Genomic DNA, 19,063 nt, shown 5'->3' on the forward strand with positions numbered 1-19,063 from the left:
CTTGCTCTCTCCATTTTTCAAGCTTTTTTTGACACTTTGAAAAATCTAAAAATGTGCATCATTCTTGCCATACCAATGTGTTTGACTGTATCATGCTTTCAAGCATATTAAGAAAAGGCAGCACCTTTCACCTTATATCCATTCTGAATCTCAATTTTCTGAATAATGATGGAGGAATACATAGTCCTACTTGCTGCTTATTTTTGTACCTAGGAGAAACTGTGTTGTCCTATTATTCAGGCGTAGTCCGTTAAACCCAGCTATTTATTGATGTCACTGTAGACTTTGTGAAATACAGTTTTCAGAAGAGAAATTACTTGCAAAATCAATTGTGTGTAGTCATGCTCACCTCAAAGGATTTAAACCGGGACTTCAAATCCTTGCCTGTAAGTGCCGAAGAGGATGCCTGCTTGTTTCTATTTTCCATGACTTATTGCTTGCACATAGAAAATTGTTCAGAAGATTCAGTGACATCTGATTGGTTGTTAGACATTTCTGCTTTGATCTTTGCTTCAACTGCATTAATTTACTGTTCAGGTATATGTAAAACCTTTTGGGAGTGGTATGAAGACCAACGGAGGCAGCAGGGCAGAGTGCCCGAAAGTTAATGCATACTTCCCAGAATTTTGTAGTCCCAGCGCAGCTACAAGTGGGGCATCACTCCTTTTGTTCCCTGTCTCCTTGTTGTGAGGCAGCAGAGGGTGGTACACACATTACTTCAATAAAGATATATCTCTGACCAAAACCACTGTATTTTTACACTGTCATTCCCAGCCACTTCACTCAGTTATTTTTGTAGAAATGGAGCACTGGTGGTTGTAAGTGAGGGGGAATTGTAGTGCACCCCAGGTCTCTAGAGCATTGTTTCTTAAACGGTGGTCCAAGGACCACTTGTGATCCCCGATGCCTACTCAGGGGTCCTCAACTGTTTTACAAGATTAAATATTATAAAAAAGAATAAATTAAAATTAATACATTTATATTATTATAGTATATACAAATCAAGAAGCAATATTGAAAATGTGAAAACATTTTCTATGTTGATTCTGAATTAAACACAATGTTTACATATTTGAGCATTTGTAATGGTGTGTACTAGTTTTTGTATTTTTGTGTATTGTTTTGAGATTCAAATCATTAAAATTGCTTAGTCCGAGGGTCCCCGGCTTCCAATAATATATCAGTGGGGGTCGCCCGGCTCAAGTAATGATTCAGTGGGGTCCACAGAAGTCAAAAGGTTAAGAACCACTGTTCTAGAGGGAGTAAACATGTCCAGAAAAAATTGGACTTACACATTACCAGCTAAATGCAAACGTGTGGCCCGTACTCTAATGCCCCAATATGTAATAGACGAGAATCAGGCACTTCGATAATGGGTGGTTAAATGATTGTGGTTGTAAGGTGGGGAACTCATTTTTTGACGCGTGCTTAAAATGATTTGCACTGCCAGTAATTAAAATGGCCAGCACAGGGGCATATCTTCTTGTACTTACATGTTGTATAATGCACCCTGCTTAGGGCTGTAAGGCCTGCTGTAGGGGTGACTTACCTATACTGCATGCAGTGTCTGCAGGCAGGGCACACAGAGCTGTGTGCCATGTTGTGTTTTCACTTTTGTATGAACCTAGGCAAGCAGCTTGCAATGGCAGCCTGCACAGTCTTGGTGAGGGGTCCCTTAGGGTGGCACAATACATACTGCAGCCCTTGGGGACCCTCTTAAGCCTCTTTGCCCTAGATATCAGGGGTACCATTTACTAGGGACTTACAGGCTGTGCTAAGGGTATTGCTAATTTCGGAAACAATTGTGCAGTTTAGGGAAAGAGATCTAGGACTGGGGACCTGGTTACCAGGAACCCAGTGCACTTTCTGGCAAAATTGCATCAAATACCAGGCAAAAAGTGGGGGTGACCATGTCAGAAAGGGGCACTTTCCTACACATAAGAAAAGCTAAAATCTACCTTTTTATTTATAATTTAAGAAAGAGCCCGGCAGAGCGAACAAGAGCAGGCGTGGAAAGGGAAAATAGGTTAACCAAAGGACGGACTGTTCAGTTTTTAAAACGGGATGGCCTTTTGAGTGAGCTGTATGCAGAATTTAATTCTAAAAGGAACTTGGTGGTAGTTTCCAAGCCTAGTCATGGTTAAGAGGAGCCCTCTCTGGATCATTTCAGTTGTTTATTTCTCCAGATTTCAGTCCATCAGAAATTTCTTGTAACTTAAGCAGTCCAACATCAGCATCTCCTATGGTGCAGGCTTCATGTCTGTAAGAATAAGTGTACTACACTGAACCCAGTGCTAGTATTATGTTGAAGGTTGATGCTTCTTTATGAGATGCACAGAACCTTGAGTTATGTTCCATACCAATGCTTTTATCGGTAATGCTATTCCTGCACATTTCTGCACTTCACCTTAAAAGAGAAGTTGTTTTTTGAGGATTCTACCTCGCATCTGAAATTTGCAGTTGACGCTGACATTCGAATTGACATTCTATCAGGAAATCTAGATATATGTAACTTTGGGAGTGCTTGTCGAAAGCCAACTTTTAAGTTGTATTTGTTGTAGTATGTATAAAGGTGTTGAAGACTTGTGACATCACTTCTTAAAGGTAACAAATTGAGCTTTGTTCATAGCTTGCCTCCTCTTGCAAATTAGTAGTCCGTTCGCCTAGGAGGTTAATTGTTCTGATTGTTACAGTTAGATGCTGTCTGTCTTGGTCTCAAGCGCCACAATGTAACAATAATTCAATCAAGTATTTTACATTTAAACTGGTCTTGATGGAAGCACACTGAGCTTAGTTATTTTGGGACAGACGTCAATAGTTTGTAGTCTGTACTTTTAAAACGTGTTATGCACATCTAAGATGGCTGCTTGTAATGGCCGCTCTGTTCTTGCACCTCAAACCTTTTTAGTACCAATAACTACACAAATAAATGAAGTGCACAGGGTTTGTCTAAATAACCACCAATGTGGTGGAAATCTGAGGTGGGAATCACAAAACAAAGGGACCCCTCTATCTTGCAGCCCATAGAGTCCCCTCAAGATAGCATGAACCACGGCAGGTGAGCGTGCATGAAGTATGGACATTGCTATTGACCTCTTTTTGTCAATTTTATGATAGGGAAAGCCCTAGTGAGGAGACCCTGAGGAGTCCCAAAAAAGAAAAACAATCTGAAGTTTCTTTCAAATGCTGTAATGGGCTTTTAAGCACTCCATGGTGCCCGGATTTTACAATCATGAAGTCAACTTTTTGAAAAACAGTCACAACTGTAACAACTGTAGCTTAGGAGGAGGAGGAGGAGGAGGAGCTCTCATTTGAAAATTCTGAATTTGCGCTCATGCAAAGGGAGACAATATTGTCCACGCTTGGAGCTCTCCAGTGTATAAAGACTGAAATGTATTCTTTAGAGGGGCATTTCTGATAGAGAATGTAGCATTGGAGGCCTGGGTTGCTGGGTGTCGACAATGCAAGAAACTATGCAGGCCCAAAGGAACAGAACCAGAAGGAGGCAGAGGTTTGAGGAGTGCGCTTAGCCTTTCGTTTTAAACTTACAGAGTAAAGTGGAATTTCTCGAGAATAAGACGAAGGCCACCAACAACCAAATTTGCTGCCTGCCCACCCCAACCAAAAATGGGGGCTAAAATTTCAGGCACAAAGATTTATCCTCACCGTGGTCCTAGATGACGCAGCAGACACTGAAACCCCTGTATTAAAAAGAATAACCCTAAACATAATAAACTCCACAGGTAATGAGTTAAATGTAGGCACTGTGTTGACTGAGTTGAGGGATTACAAACAAGGGGGTTTGGTAATTCGCACAGTGAAAACAAATAGAAACTTTACTGTAGACGCTTCAACCATCTATTTATTCCAGGGCTTGAACCATGCCACTTTTATATGCAGGCAGATTTACAGTTGGGCAAGAAGGATCTGATTAAGGGAGTATTTTTTTACTTTCAAATCCAGAAGTTGCCAAAGAATATCTGAACTCAACAAATGAAATGAGTGCTCTGTCTAAGAAGGGATGGAAGGAGGGGGTGTCCGTACCTGAGGGCTTTGTTCTACTGATGTAATTTAGGAGAGTAGGGGGTTTCTGTAATCCACAGGGATTCGGAAAGTGTTACGATTGGAGCCTAACTTAGAAGGGGACCAGGTAAAATGTTGCGCAATATTGTGATACTGCCTGTGAGAACAATTGGATCCTTCTGTTCCCCACTCTCTCTTCCCCACCATTTTCCATTCTCTGGAAGCATGGTCCCAGGCCCACATGTGTATTGCATAATAGATTATAAGTGTGTAATATTTGATGCCAGATGTGGCTGTTTTTTGGAGATCTTACTGATAACTGTTGGAAACGTGTCTATTATTTCAATAAAAAGGTCTAAAACTAAAAAGAAGTTTGCTGTGGTAGAGAGCTTTCTGTTCTGTGTAGCTCAGTGGAGTAGGTAGTGTGACCGAAGGACAAACAATCCAAACAAAGCAATTCTAGGCCGTCTATGGCAGCACAAGTGTTAATACTCAGATTTTCCTATTCAGATCTGCACCCAAAAAAGGCCGAACTGCTCACCAGCCTTGACCTGTAAAATAAAAGTTCCAATAGATAGCCCTACCAAAATAATCACTGGGGCGTTGTATTAATATCCATATTAAGAACAAAAAGACAGTTTAATCATAAGAGTCCATCCAGATGCATCAAGAAATTATTCCATTCGTCCATAAACACACGAGAAGTCGTAGAGGTGAGTCTTAAAAACTGTTGTATTCTCCACAAAATAGAGCCATGTCACAGAAGGACTCTCGTTCGATTGTCCCAATCTCTCTATATTGGAGGGAGCTCTTGCACGGCTTTCTGGAAATAGTTTGAAGTTCAGTCCAAACATTTAGTGAGTTGAAGTACGCTCCAAAGGAGATCACTTATCGAAAGAAAACAAAGCCTGCAGTTCTTACAGGAGTTTCAAGCATCGTGCCACTATGGAGAACACTCCCTCTCTGCTGCTTCTGAGGGACTGTCAAACATCTATGCATCACGTATTCATCAAGCAGAGACAGTAATTGGTTTCAGAAATCAGAAAAGTGCCTAAAAAGACACTTAGAAGGCCATTAAGAGAAAGTGAAGGATTAATTAACATAAATACATAACTAGGTGTTTTAAGTCTGGCTACAGACAGCTTAGCTGTCATGTACATGTTTTATTATTATTTTTTTTTTTTTTTTTAAATAAAGTGGGCTTCTGGTCCCACTCACAGAAGCATAACTCTCACCTCATGCTGTTGAGAATGGTTGGTGTGTCATTTCACTACCTAAGGAGTACTTTGATTGCAACGTCGGATGGCCTATTTTACATCTAAAAGTAATTCTTGATCATCATGCATACTGTCATCGATGTCACACATGCATTGCATAAATATTCCCCTGCGGCAGCCTGCAGTAAAAAATTTTTGTTAGGATTGGAGTGAGAGTCTGACCTATTTATATGGGCCGGTGCTCCATTGCATTCTCCCTTTTATTAAGCAGGGCACTTGAACCTAAGGGGCTGCTCTGAAGTCTAGTGATAGTCTCAAGACTAAGGCAGTATCTTTACTATCACATGTCCCAATTAGAAAGTACCACAACTTCCTTCCCTCCTCCTTGTTGATTTTAACGTGCCAAGATCTGCTGCTCTCGCCTCCTCCTCTCCTGTCAGGAGCTCTCCTCTTGCTGCCAGGAGAAGTTTAGTAGCTTTTCCTTTGTTACTCTGCTATGCTGAATGCTCCTTCCCCGCCCTGTCTCCTCTCCCCTTCCCACAAGTATCATTACAGCATCTCTCCCTCACTTCCCTGCTTCTCCTTCCTGTATCCCCGCACTCCATCCTCCTCGTCCCTCAACACTATGAGCTCTCTCTGCACTGCTGGGAGTATTTACTCTGCTGTGCCACCTTTCCATCCACAACTCCTCTTCCTGCAATGCCTGGAGCTCTCCCCTCTTGAACATCCTCCTCCCTGTCCTCTTCAGCACTGCCCATTTGCTTCTCCCATCTTCCTCCCTGCCCTCCTCTCTCCCCTCCCTGCCAGGTGCACTGCCCTCATTTTTGGTAGGGTCTGTCGGCCTCTGATGTTCCCGTTCTCTCTGCCCCGCCTCATCCAACTTTCTAATGCTACTCCCTACCCACCCTTCTTGTGTGCAGGCCTGCGATGTGGTGGTAAGCAATAACAGGATGGTGCGCATGCTAACTTCTTATTATCCATCATTACTCCTCCTCTGCTACTTATAGGAGTTGCACACATCAAGGCTCAAACCAACAAGGTCCCCTGAACAGAGGGGTATTCCCTAGATTATTGGGCTACCCAATAATACCAAAGTCCCAATTTAACATTCCTCCCAAAAACACAAAACAAACACACACACGAGTAGCCAGAAAGTGCAGCAACAGTCTTTCCAGATACCGGGCATCGGCTAACAGTTACATCTTCACAGAGACTTGATTTGTGGTAGAGGGCTTGGGATGTCCCCTAAGGTAATAATGGGAGTTCTGTCCACCTTCTGGGACAAAAGGGGCTGCTAACAGACCCTATTTGTACTTCCTCAGGCTGTTCCTAGAGCATCTGGTTCCCATCCAGAACTAGTCACACTGGCACCGGGCTCATCTCAGTGGTCAGCGGGCCATACTCCACTCTAATATCATCCGCTTTCATCGAGGAGGGAACTCGAACAGCACCAGTCACGGGGTCCATGTGGAGTCTGCCTGTATTCCCTAACTAAAGAATACAAAGCCCACTGCAGATGGTGATGTTAGGCATGGATGATGCGAATTGTCATGTTGAGGGTCCTCATGAACCGCTCCATCTCTCCGTTGGTCTGTGGCCATCTCGGAGTGACCCTCAGATGCTTGATAGCCAGTAACTGCAGGTATTCAGTCAGTTCATGGCCCTGAAATAGAGGACCATTGTTTATACGGTGCCCTTTCACAATCTCATGGTAGGTAGTATCTTCTCGAGTTTCTGGATAATCTCATTGCGTCTGTGCTAGCAATTACCTATACCTCATGGTATTTTGAAAAATTGTGTATGACCACCATCCTTGTGATCTCTGGATACCTGGTGGACGGGAACTGTTGCAAGACTTTCTGGGTGACCTGTACACCTGTATACACCTATTTATGGAGTCATCAGTTTGTATACATTTGAGGGGAATGTGGGCATTGTGGGGGCCAGATAAACTTGCTTTTTCAACTTGAATAAAATGCTTGATCGTAACCAATCCATCACACTGCATTGTCGCTTCAGTCAGTTTCTTGGGCGTGTACCATTTAATAGGCTATCCTACTGCAGCAACATACTTAGTCATGTACCATGTGCTCAATAATATGTCACTAACTGTGCCATGCTCATAATTTGGATGTCTCGGCCTGAGCCCGATGAAACTGGAAATCCCGAATCTGATGCAAACTCACGTTTCTCTCTGAATCCGGATTCCAAGCAAAATTACTGCACCTACCCAACATTTTCCCTGCAAAAATTTGCATCGTAAAACAAAACAAATTTTGTGCAGGAGGCAAAGTGCAATACCGTGAGTACACCTTCGTACTAAGTAATGGCCCAGTCAGAGTAAGAACCATGATGCATATTGTAGATACAGTGGATTAAACCTATATGTATTTCATTGAAAATTGTGATAAAATATGTTGTCATATAATATTCAGTCCTCAGCAGAGGGCATCGTAGAGAATGAGGCACCATAGCACTCAATCAATAATACAATGCAAGGCAACAAAGTACTGAAACAAAATGTTTACTTTTCTTTTTCAGATGGACCTGCACTGACATTCAGTAATCCTGAAATACCAACGGAGAGTAATTTTGATAGTTTGGTACTTAAGTTTGGTGCAAACACTTTCACCCCATCAAGTAGCAGATTAAGTCAAACAAGTGGAACTGGTAGATACGAGGTAAAGATCTATTCATACTTTGATTGTTTTTGTTCTGCTATCACTATGAGAACGTCACACTGACAAGCATCCCTCACTTCTTAAACTTCGCCAACCTCCATACACCTGAAATGCTCAGATCCTCGTACTCTTGCTTAAAGATAGATAGAAATGCAGGTTTTGTGGCTGGGATTATGGTACTGGTAATTTCTGCTCAGCCGTTGTCATATGATCTGCTCCCAGACTTATGAACGAGTGAATACCTTCTGAAGCTTGTTCTTCATGTTACTACCATGCTACAGCATCAGTGGGTTGACCTCCTACGTGCGCCTGAGTGAAGTCACTCAACAACTAAGTTTTCTGTAGACTGTGCCATATTGTGTTATTCCTACTGTAACTATAAAACAGGGTTCACGTGGAACACCCAGCTCAAAAGCTTTGCTAAAGGTTAAATTATAGTTCAATCGAATGCACATATGTGGTGCCATGTGTTGGCATAGACAAACTCTTATGTGGGTTGTTGTGTTCTTGAAAGGACTCTTACTGTGAGTGAACTGTGGCTTAATGTGAGTTTTAAGACAAGTATTTAAGCCTTGGCTCGAGCAGTCAAGTCATTGATAATGTGATTGGTTATAGCGGTTACTATTGTTTTGTTCATTTATTGCATTGCCTTTTTATTCTTGAGTAACCTCAAAGTTAAGTTAAGAACTGGAAACTTCAGCTCTTAAGTCTTGCGCAGGCATAGGCTCAGAATGTTAACCTCAAGGGAACCATCTGAATGCCTCTGACTGTGCACAGTATCACAGTAGGACTGTCTGGGCATGGGACACCAGGAAATAGAAGGATACACCTTTACAAACAAGGAACTGCATCTTCTCTTCAATTAGAAATTCTCTTGATTGCTAATTTCATGCAAAATGATTAATGAGCAAATACAGTGTGAAAAGGTGGGTTGGATTTTAATAAATACATTTGTAAGCAGAGATGTTGCTGAGCAAAGCGTAACAAAAAGGCTAGTCCGTTTCAGAGTGCATACTGGGAACACTTTAGTATCTCAGTTGTGTATGTCTTTCCTGCACCCGGGAGATGCACCACTTTCCACAGCTTTCCATCAGGAAACTGCTGAGGCGTGTCCTTTCTAAAGGAGGGCTGCCCTTAACAGTTGAGGCAGCGTTTGCCAGCAACTAGACGCAGCTCACTCTGCCTATGGCACTGCAAAAGGCTGTACATTCACCCAATGCACTCTTTCGGTCTCCTGTTTTTACCTTGAAAGCAGATGTTCCATTGGAAGTGACTGCCTTGGGAGCACCTTCTATGTTTCAGGCAATAATAGATTGCTGTGTTTTGAAGATATCTTGCAGGGTAGGAGCAAAGCAGTGTTACCTTTCCTTCCTAAATTAAAGAAATGTCCACTTAAAGTAGGATCTAAACCTTGCAGTTTTCGTTCCCAATACAGCAGTTCTCACTTAGATAGACTTGAGATTGTCTCATCTGTATGTGTAGAAACTCTTCATTGTTTATGTTTTGGGGTGTATTGTCCTATAAACGATAACCTCGGAGGGTACTGAGGGCCACTGTGAACAACACTTGCTAATATTCTTTAATTCAAATATATTCTAGCAATGTTAAGGCAACATCGGGGGCATTTCAATATTATTTTTAGGCAATCGTCAGGTACTGGGCCGAATTTCCGGTCATTCAAATGCTGTTTCTAAATGCTAATTTAGGAGCTAGTTGGATTCACCCTGAAGTATCTCTGGAGCACGGTCATTCTGAATGTGTGTCCTCTTTTGTGCTAGATCTATACCCGAGAACAAAGGCAATAAGCGTCTTGTGTACACTAATGTTATCTGCTACTGAGCTATCATATATGTACAGAAAGTTGTGCAATCTTCAGATCTCACTACAAGACTTACTTGCATCTTCCACTTGTTTGTTCTCTGACATGTTTTATAGTTCCATTAAATATTTGTTTCGTAGTGTTTCCTTTAATGAGGGGTTATCTTACATTAAATATAGAATTACTGACCTTGAGTTGGTAAGTTCCATAATATTAAGAATATTTTTCATGACATACATTTACAATGAATACTTGTAGAAGGGCCACATGCAAGTTTGGATCTTGTTTGTTCTTATTGGGTATCCTTAAACACATGATTAGTTCACCTCCTTAGCTTACTAGGGTTGGCCTCATTGAAACAAGAGTCTTATTTGTTCTCCTGAATGCCTATGTTTACCATGAAACAGTTCATGAGACCTACAGTTATGATTTAAGTACAATCTAATATATCTGCCTGCTGCAGGGAGGCGTTTCAAAATAGATATCATGAGGCCTGAAGACCACTAAATGACATTAGCTCCCCAAAAGTTAAAATGTAAATACTGTTTTGTTTGACATTTTAAAGCTGAAAGCTTTTAACTTTACTTTTTCTATTTTGTAAAAATATGTAAACACTCTACACTTTTTTGGCAGTATGGGACCCCAATTCAGACATCTGACTCTTTCCTCGCATTTCCAACTTCATTAATGTCTCAGTGCACAGATCAAAATCCTGCAGGTAAGAATTTTGTAACATGATTTTGAGCTTGGTTGAACTACTTTTATGCTGAAGATTGTTGAACATAGACTCTCAAGCGGAAGCAAATTTCCCAAAATTGCTGTAAAATGAACTGATATTTTCTAAAATCACTTATGAACCTTCCAAAAGTCTGCCGATGGTAGGAGCCAGAGCGTTTCCAAATCAGGCAACCAGGCTGTGTAATGAGATCTCAGAACATCTGCGCTATATGGTGAGCATCCAACTTTCAGGAAAGCACTAAAGACACTGCTGTTTAAGTTGAGCCTAGGGAACGCACACTGTCTCTTGACATTCTGTATCTACTTCAGTGGGCTTTAACCACACCCATCACTTTCTTTTGTTCCTTGGCATGCCTTTCAAAATTCCTTTGGCTTCATTTGTAAATGCTTTACATTTATCCTGCCTTTTAACTGCTTTATTCCCGCCCTGGAGACTGACCCTGTTACATGGATACGTGCAAATTCCTTGGAAAGGACCACAGTTCTAGTAATGTAAACCAATGTGCAATTATACATGAATTATAAATGAAACAGCTAGCAAAACCCCTGTGTGTAATTCGACTATGCAACATGGTACAAACTAAAAATTAATCCAAAAAGGGATTAAAAAAGCAAAACCGGCTGCCCAAATATGGCGATATAGGCAAATAGCAGCAGCTTCTGATTGCTCTTATCATGATTTATTGAGTTAATTTAATTTTGAATCAGATGGTTCATAAAAATATGACACTTCCAGATCTGTAAAATCGAAGAGCGAATTCATAGGTGTAGGTGATGACATTTAACAAGTCACTTTTACATATGAAATTTAGGAAATGCTGAAGCCATTTGAACTAGTTGCACTGGTAATTGTGGCCACCAACTGTAGATAATGTTGATGTCAAGATACAGTTTAGGTTGGAGTTGTAGAAGTGCAGATAAGCATGGCATCAAATGTGGCATCGAAGGCGTTAAAGCGACAGCTGCAAAGACTGGTTTCATTTGTGAGATGACATTAGACATACCCAGGAACAGTGAAAGTTGTGATCCCACAAACATCGGCTGCGGCATCTGTGTCAACTCAAGTGAAAACTCCAGGGGAAGCAGCTTTGACGATGGGCATTTGTATTGTATTTCAAAATGTCTGATACTCTGTGATTGGTCGAATTAATTTCCACTGGTCTACAATAAGTACCATTTGTTGTATCAGTAAAATGTTCCAAACAATAGCCTGAAAAACGCTTTTAAACATAGGTACTATGTGAGGAGAATGAAGTTTACAAAATCACAAACTCCAAAATATACTTGGACTGGAAAGCAGATTTTGAGCCAGTCAGCAAGTTGGAGCCAATAGTTTTAAAAATATGCAAAATGCCAGCTGTGTTCGTGGCATGGAACACAATGTTTATTTATTTATTCAGTGTTTTATATAGCGCGAACATGACCCAATTGGGTATCAGAGCACTTCACAAATCTATAGCATTATCCTTGCGACAGTTAGTTAGATGAGTCCTTTATTCAAAACTAATGAGCATAACTATGAACCTCTGAACGGGAACATTTGTCATTTAAAATAATACATGTCCTAAAAGAGTACATACATGTGTCAATTAGTACAGTGGACTGTAAGAAGCAAATAGTTTGTTATAAATTATAGAGCTATATCAAGGAAAATGATTGTGGCTGATTATTCAGCTAGTTTCACTCCTATAAATTGTAATAGTCTGTTATGCTGCATTTATGTAATCTGCTGGAGAGGGCAGATTATATAAATCGAAGAATTTTCTGGACACTCTCTGATTAGCCCATTGATGTGTTAGGTTTGTTGTTGGCTATGGAAGGAATTTGCTCATTAGAAAGATCTTAGCTTCCCTTTTGAATAGTGAAGTGATCTGTATTCTTCTAATGTTTGAGGGAAGCAAATTCCAGATTTTTGCTTTTATGGCAGCCAGTTTAGATCCTTTAGGTGTGGAGAGAAGTGGTCAAATTTTCTAGAGCCTGTTATGAGTCTTGCAGCCGCATTGAGACAAGCTTTTAGCGGAGCTGTTGAAATCTTGGGTACTCCTGATAAAGTTGTACATCCGTATGCAATCCCAGAGAGGACTAATGCCTGGACTGCTGTTTTTAAGGTCTGATGTTTCGATGAATGGTTTTAGTTTTCTAAGATGGCTCAGGTGGAGGCGGGCATTTTTTTGCCATCGAGTTGATGTGGTTTTGCATGTTTAGGTTCTTTTCTAGCGTAATTCCTAGTGACGCAGGATACCCGAATGGCATTTGATTTGGTTGAATGGCCCTTCCTCTTTGCAGTGCTACGCCGTATGGGGTTTGGCCCTAAATTCTGCGCCTGGGTGGAGCTCCTCTACGCAAAACCTCTGGCACACGTGATGGTGAACGGCCGCATCTCAGCGGACTTCCCCCTAGGCAGGGGGACTAGACAAGTCTGCCCCTATCCCCGTTACTCTTTGCGCTAATGTTGGAGCCCTTGGCGGAATGGATCCGACAGGTTCCGGTTATTCGTGGACTGAAATGGACGATGGGCTGGGAGGACCGCATTTCGCTTTACTTTATGCGGATGACATTCCATGGCGTCCCCTGCCCGCTCCATAAATGTGCTGCTAGATATATGTGCGGGTCTCCGGCTATATGATAAATTGGGAGAAGTCGCTCCTATACGTTCTTAGCCGCCCCCCCTCCCACAGCTCCCACGTCACTGCGCACTGCAAATAATGACGGACGGTTTTAGATACCTAGGTATCTATGTTACGCATAACCATACACGCTTCATAGCAGAAAATCTTACGCAACCCCTGACGCGACTGCACAACGATGTCAAACATTGGCGCTCCTTGCCGTTTGTCACTGCTCGGGAGAGCAGCCCTCTTCAAAATGATGGCGCTCCCCAGATTCCTCTATGCCCTACAAAACACACCCTTCCCAGTTGCTCCTGCATACTTCAAGGCAATAAACGTGGACATAACGTGCCTATTATGGGAAGGTAAGACAGGTCGGATTGCCCTGCATAAATTAATGCGGGAATGGTACGATGGCGGGATTGCCCTCCCCAATATCCAACAGTACTACTGGGCATCGCACCTTATGGTCATAAACCAGTGGCTTCATGTGCCACAGGATGAGCCGGCATTTTGAATGGACAGACACCTCCTCGATAAGGAAGGGATCATGGGGACACTCTTCAATAATGTACGTCGACTGACACGGGTCCAACGGCACATACGGTTCGAATATGGTTTGAGGCACAGCGCAAGATTGGGTGGGAAGGAGTGCTAACACAGGCTACACCACTATGGGACATCCAGCGCCTAGGCAAATTGAAGAACACAAAGGGCTTCAGACAGTGGTATCTGATCGGCATCACCAAGGTCGGGGATCTTTGGAAAAAGGGCGAGGTGGTCCCCCTGGCCCAATTGCAGAAAACGTATGGGTTAGCACAGACCGTGACCTTCAGATATGCCCAAATTAGGCACGCACTCATGGATGTTATTCCACATGGCACAAAACAGCCGGAGGCCTCGCCCTTGGAAGATCGCCTCCTCACAGACCATTTAAGTAAGAAAGCCATCTCCCTGGTCTACAAGAAAATCATAAATAACTTGCCGGACCCCATGCGTAGCCTTAAGGTACGATGGGAAATAGATCTAGGTATACTGGAGGAGGTGGACTGGCAGGAGGCGCTGTCGTCTCCTCGAGAGATAGCGATTCCCTCCAAACTGCGATTAATACAACTGAAAGTTCTACATCGAATATATTATTCGCAAACGCTAATACATAAATTAGGAGGCGCTGACACATCACTTTGCCTCCGACAGTGCAGTCTACCGGGCACTTTTTTCCACATTATTTGGGACTGCCCTAAAATTGTGGGGTACTGGGTGGCGGTCATGAACACAAATTCACGGGTCACGAGGGTGGAGGTTCTTCCTGAACCCAAACGATGCCGGATCAATATCTGGGATCCCACAGATCTTAATCACATGCAGCAGGATTGGGTTACCTTGGGCATGGCGCTGGTGAAACGGAACATAGCACGCAACTGGGGATTGCAACAAACTCCCACACTTTAAAATTGGTGTCAAGACATGGAAACTGCTATGGTCACAGAAAGGGCGGTTTATGTACACAAGGGTTACCCCAAAAAATGGACTATGATCTGGGGTGGTTGGAATACCTTTCGCGGGAATATATGCGAACCCCCACAGGAGATAGATCCAATGGATGACAGCGACTAATGATGTTCATGGGGACAATGGTCCACACTTAATGACGGCGTTTTGCAACTATGTGCCCGCAATTCAGTTTTATGATTATTGGGGATGTGTAAGAATCAGTGCGATACTATATGCTTGATTGTGCTCAGTACTTGTACTGTCTACTGCATAATAATTGTGTACTGCTTAATGTTTATTTCAAAATAAAAAAAATATAAAAAAAATAATAATAATCCTAGTCCAAATGGGGATGACAATATGGTTGATTTTCGACAAACATTTTTAGGGGAGAGGATCATTGTAATGGTTGTTCGGTTTTATAGTCAATAAGGTTTTGGCAATATCTTTGTGGTCATATAGCTTGAAGATTGACCATTGAGCTTTATTTTTTTAGCATTGACTGCACAGGTTGAATTGGATTATCAGCTAGTGTACACTTTGTTAGCAGGGTTATTAGCGGCAATCTTGAGATCGTTCTCCAAGGAGTTGGATTTTGCTCTAAAGAAGGATGAGAATTCCTCACAGCTTATTGGAGATTTTGATGCTCTTTTTGAGGATTTGGCCATTTTTAGGTCTCGCGCCTAGCATTGCACTGTGCAGCAGTGCTCGCGCAGCGAGAGTCCTTTTGTCCGGGGTTCAGAAATGGACCCTGGAATCGTACACGCTTGTGCGTGTGTTTTTTGTTTTGTCTTCTATTATTGGGCTTTTAGTGGCTGTATTTTTTAGACAGAGCACGCAATAGGCGCACCATTGGCAGCTGTCTCTGCTTCCAAAAGCGATTTTGCTTTCGGTTTCGCGATGGCTTTACTTGTGGCTTTGCTTTCAGTTTTGCGATCACTTTACTTGTGGCTTTGCGGCTGCAATACAGTTTGTTGCTTAATTGGGAGGAATGTGTGGCTAATCATTACGCGGTTACAAGGTTAAATAAATGAAGGCGGTTTACAAGGCAAAGTAAATGAAAATGCTAGGCAAATATTTACTTCGTTACAAGGTAAAACAAGCATTAAAAATGCAATAGGTCTCGCCTTTTATTAAGTTAAAGCCATTTGCTTTGCTATACAATACCATTAGCAAAGCAAATGGCTTTAACTTAATCAAAGGCGAGACCTATTGCATTTTAAATGCTTGTTTTCTTAAGGCTGTGATTGTTTTTATTTAAATGTAACAATTGTATATTTCTCAGAAATTGTTCATTGTGATTTTAGAATGCTGGGATACCTCATCGGTGGGAAAATGTTTGAAGGGATGATATAGGGTGCCTTTTAGGATGCAATGGGTTTCAAGGCGCAAGCTTGCACTAGAGGGTAATTTGAAGGTGTTAGGCTTGTTGTATGACTTGAATTAACTATTTTTGTGGGTGAGATCCCTGAAAAAGCTAATGCAGCATTCGAAATGCACAAACAAACAAAAACATCAAGACAGTTCGCCCATTGGGAATGGTGAAGAGTGAGGCTGTGCACTTTGCTGTAATATTCACACCAGGGAATGAGATTTGAGAGGTTTTGTCAGAGACACCCACGAATACCAAAGCTCCCCGTTTTTCTATCTCCATGGATTATACAATAGTTTAAACTTTATGGGATCAGAAGTAGAGGTTGGCGGACCGGTTAACCTCGTCACAATATGGTCAAAGTGATATCTGTCACGTTTTGTGGGAGCATCCCATTCGTCCAAAAGAGGCCCCGTGGCTGTCAGGAACGCTCAAATAAAAGACCACTCTCAGGCAAACAGAAACGAGTACGGAAATTGCACTTTTCAGCTAAACACATAATTGTAAGGGCGACATATAAGCAAAAGGCCACATCTTGTCCCTTGTCCAAACTTACACTGCCCTTCAGTGGCAGTGTGGGGAGTGGAGCCTGAGTCCAATTGCTCATAATCCCATGTGCTTCCTGCCAAACCCTTGCTGTTCACTGATTGGACGGGATGGGATTTGTAGATCTATTCATGACCAATGGCACACTGCCAACGGTGAAGGCGCGTTTCCGTCTTCAGTTCTCGGGCCCTCGAGCCTGGGCCTCTGTCTGAGCCGCGAGCGCTGCCTCTTACTTCCCAAGCGTGCTGAATAGACCCACACTCAAAGAGCTTTGTCCAAATAAACAAACCCAAGCAGTGTGGCCTCGATTTAGATTCAAGGGCTGAGCCCAGCCGAGTACTCATGGCAACAGCCCATCAAAGGGCGCCTGAGAACTGTGGCCTTGTGTGTACATCCAGCTCCACAAATGGCATAGAAATGGTAATTTAGGGGGTGAATTGTGACTGCAGTCGTCTCGTACATCTGCAGAAGTAAAGATACAGGAACAGGATACCCGAGAAACTCCATTGAATGTTTCAGATAAAGTGGTTTGTGGTGTAGAGTGGCCTCATTGATGTGCTCAGCTGCTGAACTACCATGGTGAGGATTGTGGTCCGGTGTGTGGTCTGCTGCAATGACCTGTTGCAAGCCTACTATTTGGGGGTCTCTTGAGGAGTAAGTGCCCCTTGCCTCTTTTGCAGTGCTAACATCTCTTGCAGTTAAGAATGATTCTTTTCTGCTGCAGGTTTTTTCTGAAGCTCTTATGCTACCATGCACCACCTTTCAGCTGCCGCACCACCCATCATGTGTCTCCAGTCGCCAGGCCATGGAGTCAAAGCAGGGTAGAAGCCTGGCATGTAAAGCCACTTTGGTGATTATTCAAAAAGGACAGTGGCACAGGATCTTGATGTCATGGGATTCCAGTATCGGCAGCACCTCTTTCTCGCCAAGGGAAGCCCGTGCCAGGCAGAGGCCGCAAATTACTCTGATCATCTCTCTTGCTCAGCTAACAAGCAGGAGGTGGATGTGTGTTTCAAGCAGCCAACTCTGATTCAAGCAGATCCTTTGATGTAGTTCCACGTGGAAGGTTCATATACAAGAATGGAGACCAGGGTAGGATATTGGTGAGTTAAACTCCGTAGAGAAGTGGTGAACGAAGGAGAACCAGGGACGTAGCTTGATCAGTGAGATTGGGGGGCTGTGTACTTCAGATTTCCCAACATTCAAACAGAGCATGAAGGGGTGGATGCTTCAGGGGCAGTGCGTATTGACACAATATTTTCCAAACTATCCAACATGTTTTAAGACATTCAAAAAGAGGGAGAGAGAGAGTGTGCGCATGTGTCTGTGTGTCTGCAAATACCAGGTGAAATCCAATAGACACCAAACTCTACCAGACTGAACCCACTTGTACCCAACTATTTACAACAGAATATATTTTTTAGGGGGGTGTAAAGCCCCAAACACCCCCCTGAAGCTACACCCCTCAGGAGAACCACCAGGATGAGTACAAGAACTTGTCATTTGCAGTTCCCATTACCGGTCACAATGCAAAAGACATGCAAGCATGAAAACCCCAGAAGCAATAGAAACTTTAAGGAGAGATTCATCAAAGCAACATTAGGGGCTTGCAATAAGATTCAATACAGAGAACAACAAAGTCGAACATTTGCGATGGCGTAACCCTGACGAGCAGCGCAAGGCTGAGCATGAGCAATTTTGGTTTACACAAGCAAAATCCAGCTTATATCTAAAATAATGTGTCTTCTGTATTTCGCTTCATTTTTTCTTCTGCTTCTCGTGTAATTTCTTCACACAGGAGAGTGGTACAAGTGAAAAACGTTTCACAGGAACAGGGAAGTGGGTGTGGGATGCATCCACACGTACTGTGCCAGCAACATTCACAGCATAATTTTAGAAATGCTTTGGAAAATACATTTAGCAGTTACCTTGTGTGACTTTCACACACACAAGCATTCTGTGCGTATAATTTATACTCTGACGATGGCACAACTATATTTCAGAAAACTAAGCTTATTATGCATGGGGAAAAAAACATAATATCGCTGACCCCTATACAAGAGATGCTTAGGCAAAGCCAATAAGTCTCAGATTTTAAAGGCCAAGCTACTGTTAAAAAGATAAAGGGGCGAGAGAGAGCAAGGAAACACATGCACTCCATTGAAGTTCCGAAAAACAAACTAAAAACAAGCATTTGAAAGCCAATTGGTCTTGGCTAAGAGAGGAGAGCTATTGGCTTTGTCAATGTTTAGTCATCCTATACCCCAGTACGGCTGTCATGCAGCATAAATGAAAAGTTTTTAAAAAAAGCTCCATAATGTGGCCAATGCGGGTTACGTCAGAACACTTTTTTTTTATTGCTGGCACGAAGGAGGGTGCAATGGAAGACAACATGGTCAACAGAGGTGTGGGGGGTGAGGGCTATGACACAGCCAGCAGTATTCGCATGATAGTGTATTTTTAGTTATGGAGGTTGGGTGTCAAGCAGCAACACGGACGAGGAGGGAGAGAGGCTAGGTGGGACAAGCAACACAGACTCAAGAGGGAAGGTGGGGGGCAAGCAA

The 19,063-nt window shown here is 42.6% G+C and overlaps 1 protein-coding gene across 1 annotated transcript in view; it reads left to right on the plus strand.

Moving 5' to 3' along the window:
- Positions 1-19,063, plus strand: part of TCTN1 (tectonic family member 1) — a 282,816-nt gene that overhangs the window by 56,630 nt on the left and 207,123 nt on the right. Inside the window, exons 4-5 of the mRNA XM_085632918.1 lie at positions 7,782-7,921; positions 10,374-10,458. Coding sequence (XP_085489044.1) covers positions 7,782-7,921; positions 10,374-10,458 — 225 coding nt within the window. The remainder of the gene's footprint in view (positions 1-7,781; positions 7,922-10,373; positions 10,459-19,063) is intronic.

The sequence above is a fragment of the Triturus cristatus genome, chromosome 11 (genome assembly GCF_964204655.1).
Source record: "Triturus cristatus chromosome 11, aTriCri1.1, whole genome shotgun sequence".
In the NCBI taxonomy this organism is placed as follows: domain Eukaryota; kingdom Metazoa; phylum Chordata; class Amphibia; order Caudata; family Salamandridae; genus Triturus; species Triturus cristatus.